General features: G+C 35.6%; 1 protein-coding gene across 1 annotated transcript in view; it reads left to right on the top strand.

Moving 5' to 3' along the window:
* Positions 1-13,984, top strand: part of USH2A (usherin) — a gene marked incomplete at its 3' end in the record, with an annotated part of 372,555 nt that overhangs the window by 35,635 nt on the left and 322,936 nt on the right. Inside the window, exons 7-10 of the mRNA XM_084203202.1 lie at positions 2,938-3,159; positions 4,474-4,567; positions 11,942-12,137; positions 12,914-13,044. Of these exons, the coding sequence (XP_084059328.1) occupies positions 2,938-3,159; positions 4,474-4,567; positions 11,942-12,137; positions 12,914-13,044 (643 nt within the window). The remainder of the gene's footprint in view (positions 1-2,937; positions 3,160-4,473; positions 4,568-11,941; positions 12,138-12,913; positions 13,045-13,984) is intronic.

Here is a 13,984-nt window from a genome sequence, read left to right as displayed (position 1 = left end):
TTATGGATTGCTGAATACATCAAAGATCCTAAATGTGACCTTTCAACTCAAAATTGCCAAAAAGTCCTCTGTAATTTTTATCAGATTTTAATAATTTATGAGTTTGAGTCAATTGATTCCTCCGTTATTTAATTGAGGCAGAGTTTCAAAATGTTACGTGTTAGTGTTTTGCTGGCTATTGTCAGTACAATTGCAGAACACTGAGATGTTAAGTGGAGGAAGGTACTAATATAACATTGTTCTAAACAGTTTAGTGAATGTGAAAGTCTACCTTTTAATCTCTGGGAGGGTGGCTTGTTTGAAGCTTAGGAGAGAGGCCAGACTGAAGTACAAAAGCCAGTCATTCAACCCTGCTAGTGTTATGCAACACATGTAAGAAATGAGTTGAAAATGGTATCTTGAAGCTTTCTCATCTTTCTAAGCAAGAAGTGATATAAAACTGTGGGAAGAGGGGCAAGAAGGATTATTACCATTCAGAAATACATTGGAAGCCCTTTTACTGTCCATTAACATGTGAAAATGGAAAGCTCTATAATATATGAAATATGCATTTAATAAATATAGCGTATAACGTATATAATAGTTAATATATTACCATATTGCATACACATATCCGTGTATGTACACACACATATATAATTGAACTTTTGCCACTGCATACATTCAACTGCATTATCTCTTGCCTGAGTTCAGATGCCAGTCAGTATTAGACTTGTTTGGTACTTGGCTTGAAATCAGTGAGAAAATACTTTTCCAGGTGCTATAGGTACTTTGCCTTTTTTTTTTCCACTTTTGCTACCTTTCTAAGACTTTTCAGCTGTCAGCATCTTTGTCTATTCTCCAGGAGTTCAGTATTCTTAGGAGAGGAGCATAAGGTCATTTGAGTTACGCCACTCTTCTGAAAAGGAATCTGAGCTTTATTGCTGATCTTTGAAGCAGAGGGTAGAGGAGAAGGGAAATATCTGAAGTAAGACAAATGTTTTTGGATAAATAAGTGAGGTGCAATACCTTTTTCAGCCCCAAAATATGTATTTGTATAATTTTAAAAAAGAGCTGAGGAGTTAAAGATGGACTGTTTCCATAAATGTTTTCTAAGCAGCGCAGTTTCTGCTCTTCAATTAAAATGTGAATGATGATAGGAAATGATACAAATGAGTAACGTTTGGGTACAGCTGATATACAGAAAGCTTTAAGTGATAAGACATATATTGGTGAATATTCTGTATGCTCAAACAGGAGCTGCTGTTGAAACAAAGCCCCAAATTTATGTCAGCAGTGTAACAGAGTTCCCTGGAGGATTTTATTGTAAAACAAAACTTGTTTCTCTCTCTGTCTTTCATACCCACAAACATGTACCTGCCAAGACCTGTCCAGATTGTCTGTCCAGGATTTCGCACCAGTGTCCTTGTGTCCTAGTGGCCTATCCAGGATTTCCTGGATTTACATGGAAGACAAATGACCGTGGTTTTGAAATCCCTACTGTAACTTGATGGTTCTTGTTTTGGTGATCACATGCTAGCACTGAATGGACTCTCTTTTGTGTCCTTTAGGAGATGAAAGTGATTAAGGTTTTTGTTTCTGCATCCTGTACCACCTATGTAAGTTAGGAGTTGCTCGCTGTCCTTTATCCCTCTATCAGAGGCTTCAATCTTTGCTTAGTCTGAATATTGGCTACCCCTTATTTTAGAATCTTCTTTGTTTTCCTGAGAAACTGCATGTAGATGCCCTAAAATCTTGATGACCTGCTTATCTAGTTGCCATCAGCCTTACAGTCTTTCTGCTGTATCTTCTGATTGCTTCCATACCAACATGGTGTTGTTTATCTGCCATTTGTACCCGTCTAAACATTACAGTTCTATATGACATGGAAGAAAAAATACTTTATGTACTTTTCTGTGGGGGGAAAGAGAAGGCATATTCACCCAGAGCAGCAGATAAATTCCACTGAGATTTTTGTGAAGCACTGACCTGGATTAGGAGCACGGGAAATTCAAAGATCCTTCACAAACGCAGAAGAGCTTGACTCAGCAGACCTAGCCTAACTAGAAATCTCATCTTTCGAAAACGGACATATTTTCAAGTGACATTTTTTGAGTGTGCATGTCAGGGGCCAGGTGATAGTGTGGGATGCCTATTTTAATGATCCCATGTAGGTGTGCAAATAAGCAGACATTCTTTTCTCTTCCAGAGGCTAAACTCGGACTAGTACATAAACCAACATGACATGATTCATACCAAGCTGTGCAAACGTGCACTTTGTATCTACTTGTTTACTCATTTTTTCTTGAATTCTCAGGATTGTCCTTCCCCTTCCTGGGTTTAAATATGCAGTTTTACTCTCAATCTTCCTGCTTTCCATTACATTGTCTTGCACTTCATTTGCTGGAAGCTAGCATGTGTTTCTAACTCTGCTCACTCAGAGGAGCAGATGATATGGTCCCATGACTCTGGAATTCAAAGTATAACAATTGTTTCTGTATTGTTTTGTATGTGTTTAGTGGGTGTATTACTAGCAATGTAAGCCTATTAATTACTGTTTTAGTTGTCTGAATGTTCTTCTTATGTGGTTCAAGCCCAGTTCGTGTTTCTCAAGGACAGTGTGTTAAACCTCTTCAAAATGTGTGCAGGTGACACTGTATCAATCACACTTAAATCATATTTTGAAGTTCCCTGGTAAAAGCTTTACCTTTAATTGGAGATTTTGGGTCTGGAGAAGAGCATGGTAGTTTAGAACAAAACAGACATATAGATGACATTTCTTTTCGCCGTCTTGAATTCTGGTGACTGGGAATCCACTGACATAAGAATTTTTACTCAGAAAACATGAAAATACCATTTACAGTTGAGATCCTCTTTGAGAAATGGTATGTTAGGGGCTAGAATCTGTAAAATATGTAATATTTGGACCTTAATTTGTTTTCCTCTCTATTTAAACAGCTTTACACCATATTCTCATGGTAATCTAACTTTCAGTGTTCTTACCCCGGAACCAAATCACCGGCCGGGTTACAATGATTTTTATAATACTCCATCTCTTCAAGAATTTGTAAAAGCTACACAAGTGAGGATTCATCTCCGTGGCCAGTATCACACTAGTGAACCTTGGGTAAATTTTAGGCATAGGTACTATGGAGTTAATGAAGTTACAGTCAGTGGAAGGTAAGTGTTACCTGAGTCTTCCCACATCCAGCACTGTCTCTGACTGTTAGAGCTCTGCATGGCATTTAAGAACCTGCCTAAAATTTGATCAACTTGTTTTGCTTTTACATGTATGATTGAGAAAGGAATTTGATCTGAAGCAGTGTATCAAGTTGGAAATGACTGGTGTACCGTTTTGTAAAACTGTTTGCTCACATTTTATTTTACAATTAATTATACTTATTGCACAAATCTGTCAAAAGCAATCCTTTCCTTGGAATTGCCAATGCCTCTAAGCAAAGGCTTATGACTGAAACAATGGCTTGTGCTTTATTTCAGTAACTCTTCCAAGCTATAGCTTCCCAGACATGGCAATTTTAACAGTCAATGCAGAACTCTTTGTTTTAGTAGGAGTTTTCCTTTCAAAATTGGGTAGCTGTCAGTAAAACTGTTGTACTATCTGTGACTGACAACTTTATTGTATATGATAAGTGTGCTGTCTTGTGAAGGGACTAATTATGCCCTGGAAATAATATGCAAATTTGGCAATGAAATAGTTTCCAAGAAGCATATGGTGCAGATTTGTATGTATTATTATTCCTGAAATTATATTGGTAGCTCTCATTTTGAGAGAAAGCACCCTGTTACAAGTCTTGTTTACTTTAAAATTTTCTATCTTATAATATCTATCTTAATATATTTTGATTATTGATTTAGATGTATTATGATAATGCATTTACTAAAACAGCTTTACCTTGGTGATGATGTAACAATAAAATAATTTCAGCTGTAGTTTGCAAAGCTGTGTCATGCCTCCAGAAGAGCAGCCTTTTAGGTAGAGTGGTATGGTTATTGAGTATTAATTAAGATCCTATACAGATTTTATTTTAGTAAGAAATGGAAATTTTAATGGAGATAAAATGGGTTAAAATTCAAAATTATTCCTGATGTGGTTAAAATTTTTTGAAAAACTAGAGCTGCACTGGAAGTTTTCATATTGATGAATAATTGTAATTTATTTAATAAAAACTTACATATTAATGTTACATACTGAAATACAGTTTTCATTACATATCATGTAAGGCAAGAGTAACTCTACTACATGCTGATTTTTACTTTCTTGAAACGCAGTTGTTGATGCTTAAAAATATATTGAGTGAAATAATCTTTTGTAGTTTACCGCGCCTAAGAACATTCTCTTTGGTGACATATATTTGTTCTTAATAAAGAACCAGACTATGTAATACACAAAATTGACTTTGTGATTGTGAAATATGTTTTTGCACAGATGTGTTTTCATGTGCTAACTTTTGACAACCCCTATTATTCTTTCAGGTGTAATTGCCATGGCCATGCTGATGATTGTGACACAGCTATGAAACCATACAGGTGCCTGTGTGTCAAGGAAAGCTATACAGAAGGAAATCATGTGAGTGTCACCTCCATCTGTCTGTGCCACCTATGAACAGCCTCATCACTGGGATTTCAGTCCTGGGAAGGAGTGTGTATGTGTGTTGGTGTAGGCCTGTCTTTCAGAGGGAAACTTTCTGTGGCAGATTTGTATCAATTAAGGAAAAAGATGTATTCTACTCTACACCCTCACCAAAAGCCATTCCACCACAGACCATCAGGAGTGTTGTGTTGTTTTCAGGGATTTATTAGAGATTATTAGATGCAAACCTGAGATTAGACTGTGAGCATCTGATAAAGGTTGTCTCTGCCTGCTGTAGCAACTAGCAAGAGTCCTGTAGGATGAAGGTACTCCTCCATGGTAATTTTAGTCTGCTCCTGTGGACTCTAGACCCATTCAATAGGTGGAATGCAGAAAGCAAAGTCCTGAAGTTCAGCTTCCAATTTAGTTTCATTTGAAAGGAAACAGAGTTCAATGTCATTTTAGCACGACTTCTAGCGTCCTTATAGTGCAAGGGATTTTATATCTCCAGGGCCTCATACCTCCTTGAAGTTATTTTGCAACGCAGCTCCTCTATGCGCTGCCTGTCCCTGGTCCTTGCAGCAGTCATCTGACTCCTCTTCCTCACAGCCAACATACCCATCTCTCTTCTCACAGCTAACTAGCAAACTGCAGCTCTCCTCACAGCTAGCTAGGAAACTGCAGCTCTCCTCACAGCTAGCCAACCTGCTCTTTTGTAGCACTTGCCCTTATTGGATACAGGTATGGCTTGTTAAGAGCTGGGCCTGTTTCTAATCTTTAGTAATTGGCTGTGCAGCAACTCTTCAGCTGTGAGATTACCTGCTGCACTATTTTCTTAGATTCCATCTCTCCACAGTTCAAGTAGTTGATAATGCAATCCAAAGCACCACAAATGTAAAATTACAATTTTCATTTGTGATTCTAACAGTTTTATAATTCTTGGTCATGGAAAAACCCAAAAATGGGTTTGATTACTGTAAGTCATAGTATTCTAGATAAATATGTGGAGGTACCATTTTCACTTATTGGTACCATTTTCACTTATTTCATGCAGCCTTTGCTTTTCTCGGAAGCTGTTCGCATACAACTTAACAAAAGCAAAACTGCAATGTATGAGTAAAAAAAACTTGCTCAAAGAAAAGATTCCCTAGATTAATTATTTATCTCAAAAGAAAAAAAAACGAAAAAAAGTTGAGGTTAAGAAAAAATGAGCTGCATCAAAGGAATGAATCCCTCAATCTCACTGAGTGTTAGAATTCCATTGTGAGTACATGTTGTACTCCTTGCTACATTAATACCTTTTGGAAGTAGCCTTTCTAAAAATTAAGAAGAGGTTATATGGAATGGCAACAGCAGTAGCAAAGGGGAGACTAATCACACATCAAAAACCCAAGCAGTCTATGCTTGCAGGAACAGAGCATGGAGAGGTAACCTCAGAGCATTTGATACCGTGCTCATGATTGTGTGAAAGATTCTTGTAAAATTTCATAGGGGTTCTAAGTTTTCCCACTTCTTAAACAGAAGTGTAGGATATACAGACTAAATGGGACTTGATCCGAAATTTCAGGTTTTTAGATGGGTCAAATCAGAAAAAAATATTCAAGCTGACAGTGTCCCTTTAATTAGAACACACATTGTGAAATGTTACTTTGTAAGGATTAATTATAAATATTTAATAAGATCTGGAAGTTCACCAAGCACTCTTGCAAGGCTTATGCTACCTTGTGAAAACAAACCAAATACATTTTAATGATGTATCTGCCTTATCAGATATTTCCTGTCAATGTTAATGGGTTGTTCCACTGAGTGCCACATCTTTGATTTGGCATATATGCATTGTAGCTATAATTTAAGTGCTTGAATTAACTGTATTAATTCAGAGTACAATAAGGATGTTGTTTAATTATTTTTCTCATTCTTTAATAACCATGTCAGTATCTATTAAATATGAAATAAAATAGCAGTAGTAATAAAACAGAATTAGTATTTGGAAATATATCACTAACTACTTTGAATTTTATCAAAGATTTACATGGAATCCAAACAGCTTAAAGATTTAAATTTTTTTTTTTTTTTTTTTGGTAAGGCCAACACTTAAAAGCAGAACAAAAGTCTATCCTGATTTTTGACTATCACTGGCAATGATAAACTCTGTCTGATAGGTTTACACCTGTTTCTTTGGGTCCCACCCCAGTGAATTAGGATCTGTAAAAATAAATGTGGTGGGTTTTTTTTTTTTGTTTAGGTTTTTTTTTTTTTTTGTTGTTGTTGTTTACGTAAGCATTTGGTGAAGCAAATTTCTAAATAGAACTTTTTTGGTAGAGAAAAAGAAAATATTTTTGAGAAGAAATAGCACTATCATCAAGCAGGGTTTTTTTAAACTTAAGTTCTGTATTAGCAGAGTAAGTCACCAAAACTGAGGCGCTATAAGAACATTTTTGGCTTTAGGGTGGGCTTTTTCAATGTCTTTTACTAGAAATCAGACATCCTTGAAAAACTTTTTATATATTGCAGTGTATGTCCTTGTCAGATTTACACTTAATACAGCTAAAATTACTGTCTTGAATTTATCTGGCATATACATCTGGCTAGCTGTTGGGCAGCAAAGCAATGAAAAATCTGCATAATTATTACAAATAGAAATCTTAGCTTAGGTATTTGCATCACTATGTTATGAAATCTGATGTCCCAAATGGATTTTTTTTTTTCTTGAGTTCCATTTTGGTGAAGAATGATGATGAAATATGTTCCTATGAAGTCTGAGATGATGGGAAGAAGGGGTTGCTTAAGAATGATTTGCAGATGTTGAGGGGCCAGATTATGAAAAAAGAGGAAATTAGTCCTCACAAAGCTTCTCTCTCATTTTCTGAAAGAAATGTCCAGTTTCTTCATTTACAAATTGTTCTCTAAATGCCTTGGGTCCAGCTTGGGAGATAGCTCTTCCTTTAACAAATGGAAACTGAGGGGCTGAGAGTGGAGTCCACATTTTGGTAACATTTATATGCAAAAATTAGCTTTTAGACTCGAAGAAAAGTATGTTCAAAAACTTCCCAAGCTATCACATGACAAGCTAAAAACAGCCCATGAAAGAGCAAGAGAGTCAAGCAAGGTTAGGCTTACATTGCTACCTCAGAGCCTCTTTTAATTCAACTGTATAGAGCTTAATAGAGAAAGGTAATGGCAAAATATATAGGAATAATTATAGAAATCATAATAGAAAAGAAAATTTAAAATAAATAAAGCCATTCTGATAAATGCTTGGGAAGATATGAATGGAAGTGAGAGATTGACTGGATGCAGTAAAGGTTTCAGGTCTTCAGAGCTTTCCATAGTGGTTTTAAACATAGGCCTGAAAACTGGATATGGCATATGTTGTTTTATCAAGAATTGAATAGGTAAGATGTTTCATATTGTTACAGAAGACTCTATATAAGCCTTAGTTAAATGTTAATCTATATCATGTTAGATGTTGGAATTAATTATAAATAGTACAGGAGGAGCTGTAAATTTTAAGTACAGTACACTCAATAACAGAGTTCTCACTTGCAGAAACAAGCCAGCAAAAAATGCAATTTTTGGTATGTGGAGCTTTGGGATGGAACCCCATAAGACACCTTTCATTTCTATTCTGTCTTCTTTGGTTCATTGGAGTCACTTAGTGTTCTAATTTTGGTTGTGGTTATTTTTTCCCCTTCTCTTAGTAAAACCTGGCTTTTAAGTTTAAAAGCTCTTTGATCACTGGGAAGTTGACAAGAGACAGATGTAGTTCACGTGTAGTCTTGGTAGATATTCAAATGTAGTGAGGGTGCTGGTGAAAGCCAGGAGGAAATTAAAACTGGCTTTAGAGTGTGGCAAAGCTATCTGGAATAGGTATTTCCTAGAAGCCATATTTATTTGGCTAAGGAAATGAAATGGAGTGAAAGCATAGTGGATGGATACAGAAGAGGATCTCGTAGGAAGGAAAGAATTGTATGCGATTAATTCTGACATTGCAGTCAACACTTGGCAGCATAAACAAACATGGATGCTATACACACTAGAGCTTTGCAAAGACAAGTCAGCATTTCAAAATGCCTGAGAAGGTGGCATTCTAGCCTCAGTGTCACTTTATCAGATTTTTAAATTGTGTACTTTTGATAATGTGCATTACAGAAGAATGTGTATAAGTACCATAGGTGTTTATGTACACTGTTTATTGCAACTGAGCTTTCAGAGTGGGCTGTAAACTCCTACATAGGTTACAAAAAGGAAAAAAGGAATTAATTCCACATAAAATCATATACATATAAAAGAATGTCACTGAGAGGCAAGCAGCAGGATATTTTAAAACTGTTGGAATAAAAGGTTCTAGTTAATCATGATTTATTGCAAGTTTTAAAGTATTTTTACTGTTGCTGTCTGAAGTATTTCTTTGGATATTTGTTAACTGTTTCTTCAGAGGCACTGTCCACAGGATTCTTAGGGCCTGGAAATGGACTTGTTATACAAAGGCTTAGGCTCAAGTCACTGGTGATACCATAAGTATGCTTCAAGTGATATATTTTTCCCTTTTTGACACTAGTTATATACAGGATTCTCTGTCGTAAATTTTAGCATAATGGTTATTTTTCTTCTTCCAGTATAAATATTAAGAGAGAAAAAACAGTGCTTATAGTAATGTGCTTTTAAAATTTTAATAATAATTTTAGTAAAAAAAATATCTTGAATGCATTGCTGGAAATCAGTTTCTAATCATAGTTTTAAACTAATGAATTGGGCCAAGTTAGGCTTGGTATTTTGGCCACCTGGCTCCATGTTGTTTTCTCAGAAAACTTTTCACAGATGGTGAGAAGTTTAGATACTATATATAAGAAGGTGTGTTTATTATTTGCCGTAGGGAAAACCATATATTTAAGAAGTTTTCTGAAGGGCCTAGATGGAACTGAGAGTAAGGACATCTACACGTTTCTCTGTGTTACAGAAGAATGTCGGTTTTGTTAAGCATTAATATCCTTTGTAAATCTACTGCTAGATCTTGCCATGGGCTTTTTGGAAATACTAATTTTCTGTGTGGTAGCCAAGAACCAAACCCCAAATCTCTTGGTTTGCAATTCTCAACTACTATGCTTTGGATAAATGCAGAGTTTAGATTTGGTGAATGAAGATCTGAAGATGGCAACATGTACATCATAGTGCTACCAAATGTGAAAGTTCAGCCCTGGAGGTCTGGAAGTTAAATGCAATTCTTAACCTAATTAAGGTGTGACAAACAGCAGGGTGACGTCGGGGTGCAGTGCCCATTTTTATTGCATGCAGGTGTGACAACTGCTCAAAAAACAAACTTTTCACACTCATTGCCAACTTCTGAATGACTGCTTTTTTGCCAAGGAGGTTATAGACAGGGGAAGTCAATTCCTTCCCCTGGTAAGAAGTGAAGACCAAGAGGAAAGAATCTCAAATTGGGCTAGAGAGGGTTTAGATTGGATATTAGGAAAAATTTCTTCAGTTGAAAGCGTTGCCAGGGATTGGAACAGGCTACCCAGGGAAAGTGATAGAATCACTGTCCCTGAAAATCTTTAAAAGTGTGTAGATGTGGCTTTCAGGGATGTGGTTTAGTGGTGAACCTGGCAGTGTTGGGTTAATAGTTGAACTTGATGATATTTTCCAAAAGATCAGGTCTTTTCCAAAAGATCCTTTCCAAACCTGATAATTCTATGATTTTAGAAGTTTTGTCAAAGTTATAAAAGTTTTGTCAAAGTTGTAAAAGTCACACAACAAGAGATGTTTCTAAGAGGCTTCTTGCTATGTAATCAGATGCCATCTTTTTCTTATACTCCTTTGTGCCTGTGTGTCATTTAACAATAGGTGCAAGCACAGGTGTGCATAAGTAACTGATCCAAGATTAAATCTGAAATGAGATGATGAATGCTTTCAGCTGCTGTGTGGCTGGCCATGCAGAAATGGAAACTCAGGGCTGGCAGGTTGATAGCTATTCCTGCACTGTTTTCCTTTCAAGGAGGACATATTTCCATAGACATGCTGGGAGGAGGGAGCTGCATGAGCTGGATAGCTTGGCTGGTAGCTTGTTCCTTTGTTGTGTTTCCCAAGTTGTGCCGTGCCTGAATGAACCCTCTTGTCTCATGTTGTTGGGTGCTGTCTAATGCTGACTTTTCTCAATGCATGGATGTAAATGAGGGAAGGACTTGAATAAGTTAGAGCTGTGTAACTTGTGAAGAGTTATGGTCAAGGTGTTGCCCTTAGTGCACTTAAAGTGAGATAATCACAATTGGGCACCGATTGCTCTGATAAACAAAGGCCTGAGTTCAAGGTCTCAAGTGAAAGAAACCCTGCTAAATTTCATCCTGAAAACTCCTTTTTTCTCTCACTGTGGTGATATTGTGTGTTTTTGGTTTGTTTTTTAACAGATTAGAAAAAGGTGCAGTTATTATTGCTGTCTTATTGCTTACTTTTTATTTAGTGTATTGAAATGAAATTTCAATAGGTAAATTCTTGTGATTTCATTTTCTCTCCTAAGTGTCTTTTGTTATAGTTTGTGACTGGTCTGCAATTGTTGGACTATCTTAAGCTTATGGTTTTTAATTCAGATTGTTTTACATACAAATGATGCTTTCCCAGCACCAGCTGTGAATGAAACAGTTTAGATACTTCAATGTGGTTTCCTAGTTTTCAGTGTATAGGTGATATAGACATACTAAAAAGTAACAAATAGTTATAATACTACTCAGAATAACAACCATAAAGAAAGATGAGCATGCTTCTCAAGATTAAGAAGGAAGTTACCCAAAGAAGAAAATAGTTGCCCAAATATGTAACAGAAGCAACTTATTTTGAAGCATTTAAATTCCTTCTGAAAGACAGAAATTATGATTGCAATATATTTTGTTTCTTTTGTTTCACTCACAAGGTCAAATGGTAGTAGTACAATCTACAGTTATTACAATGTTAGAAACTACAAGAACACTCATTGTTTAAAATGCATCCAAATGGATGGATTAGGTGGATGTCTTCTGTGCCATAAACATAACAAGGAACATTTTGCATCTTTAAAGGTTTAAGTGAATTGGAATCTCAGGACATTAGCCTGTGTTGAGTATCTAAATTCTTGAAATGTTGTTCTTCTGCTCACTTTCCTTGGTTTTACTCTGTTTTAAAATAACTTTTAAATGTTAAAATAATAATTAAAATGTTGGGTTTGTTGTTTCCCTTTGTGCTTTCTCACTTTTTTTCCCAAGCAAAATATTATTAACATTTAAATTGTGGAAAACACATAGACAAAAATGTGAACACAGAGATTATATTAGTAAACTTGTGAGGTGAAGAAATATTCATGTCTAAGAAGCAGCATTTTCTTTTATTTCTGATTCATTTCAGTGTGATCGCTGTTTGCCATTGTACAATGACAAGCCTTTCCGTCCAGGCGACCAAGTTCATGCCTATAATTGCAAACCATGTCAGTGTTATGGCCATGCAGAAAGCTGCCACTATGACTTAGCAATGGATCCTTTTCCTCAGGAACACCACCGAGGTGGTGGTGGAGTTTGTGATAACTGTCAGCACAACACAGCTGGTAAGTCAAAGAGAATGGACTGTTTATTTTACAGTTCTTTTTTGACTAAGTCTTGTGTCCGCTGAAATTAGTAATTCTCTATGGCTAGCAGTCCAATAAATTCTTATGTATATGTATGTTTAAACTACTCAGGTAGTGCAGTAACAACAGTGGTGTCAACTCTTAAGCCATGGGAAAATAAAATTTAATCCAATTTTGTATAAAAACTTTCATGCAAAACACATTCAAATAAATAATTAAAATATATGGTTTCAAGGATATTCCCATTACATGTGCTAGAGCATTTAAATTCAAAATATAATCTTATTGGACCAGTTTAACAGACAATATCTAAAAAGGTTGTCAAATTTCTCTCTAATGTCAGTTTCTTGCTTTTTGAATAAATCTCTTTATTCAATGTAGGTAATACATTTGTATACTTTAAAAATTCTCTTCTATTTCAGTTTTCTTGGCTTTATCTAGTAAAGATAAAAAAGAAAAGTTTCAGGTTCAATTTTTCCAAAAAAAAAAAGTATAGGCATTTGCATGGCACAGCTTTTATATAAGTGTGGTATTATATAACAGATGGAAGTTTAATGGAGTAAAACATAGTTTGTAACAGGTTCATTGTTTCATATGCTCTGGATCACTAAATTGGCAGGTAGAGATGAAAGGTGCATTAAAATGGACGTCCTGAAAATTATAGAATTCTCTCAAAGGAATAGTCTTTAATTTTGAATTATACAGCTAATTTTAATGAATTGGAAGCCATAATGCATAACCTTTCTTTCATGCAGGAAGGAACTGTGAGCTGTGCAAGGATTTCCATTACAGACAAGCAGGTGCAGATCTTTCAGCCACTGATGTTTGCAAACCCTGCGACTGTAATGCAACAGGCACCAAAAATAAGAGCCTCCTGTGTGATAAAGTAAGTAGCCTTAATAGAGAAAAAGGAAAAAATGTTTCAATCAGCTAGGTAGACAAGCATAAGATTTTACAAAGTATATTCGGATAGGAACTAGTCTATATTAAAAAATGCTGGAGCCCAGCCTTTTTGAAATGATAATTGATGTACATCAGACATTTGAAAGCTGAGAAAACTGAGCGGAATTTGAGATATACTGCTGATGACTTACTCATCTAGATCAACAACAGACATAAAAGGTCTTGTATGAATAGTAGTTTTGGGAGGCTACCTCTGCATTCAGTGATGTTAAAACATCTAGGTTTTGAGTGTTTTTGAAGGTCTTGATACTGTCTTAAAGTTTCTAAAAGGTTTTGAAAATTCAGGCAATAAGCTGAGCCTGAAATGGAACTAAAATTAAGCTACTTTTTCCTATAATAAGACAAGGATTGATCTCCCTTTTAATTTATGAAGTCCATTAAAAATAAAAGAAACCCACAAAGTGATGCTGAGAAGAGAACACTGTCAGCTATGCTTTTAAAGTCAATGGACCTCATTGTCATGCAAGCTGTCTAGTCCAATAATAAATCTATCTGTAACTTTTAAAACATGCATGTTGGAAAAAAACCCAGGAAAAGTGATTAAAATCTTGAACATTTACTAAAGATATATTGTGATTTGTGTTCTATTCGCATGTGTCCTGTCCATTGCCAAAATCTAAATTTTGTTAGGAATAGGGAAGAAATAACTGTTTTGAAATTTATTGTAAAGGTAGATCTTTGGTGGGTAAATGTGCTAGAAACTTCTTCAGCTTGTTGCCACTTTTCCTATCTTTTCTTTTTTCCACACTTCTATTTGTAAAGTAATCTCTGGTTTTTTTCATCGTATGTCTCTTGTCACTGAATTTTATTTAACAGTGAACTCTTGTGGATCCTATTGTATTTTCATCCTCAGTTACCATTGT

Source organism: Fringilla coelebs (genome assembly GCF_963513975.1).
Source record: "Fringilla coelebs genome assembly, chromosome: 3".
NCBI classification, from domain to species: Eukaryota; Metazoa; Chordata; class Aves; order Passeriformes; family Fringillidae; genus Fringilla; species Fringilla coelebs.
Note: the sequence above shows the minus strand (reverse complement) of the source record. Positions and strands in the feature narration are given on the sequence as shown.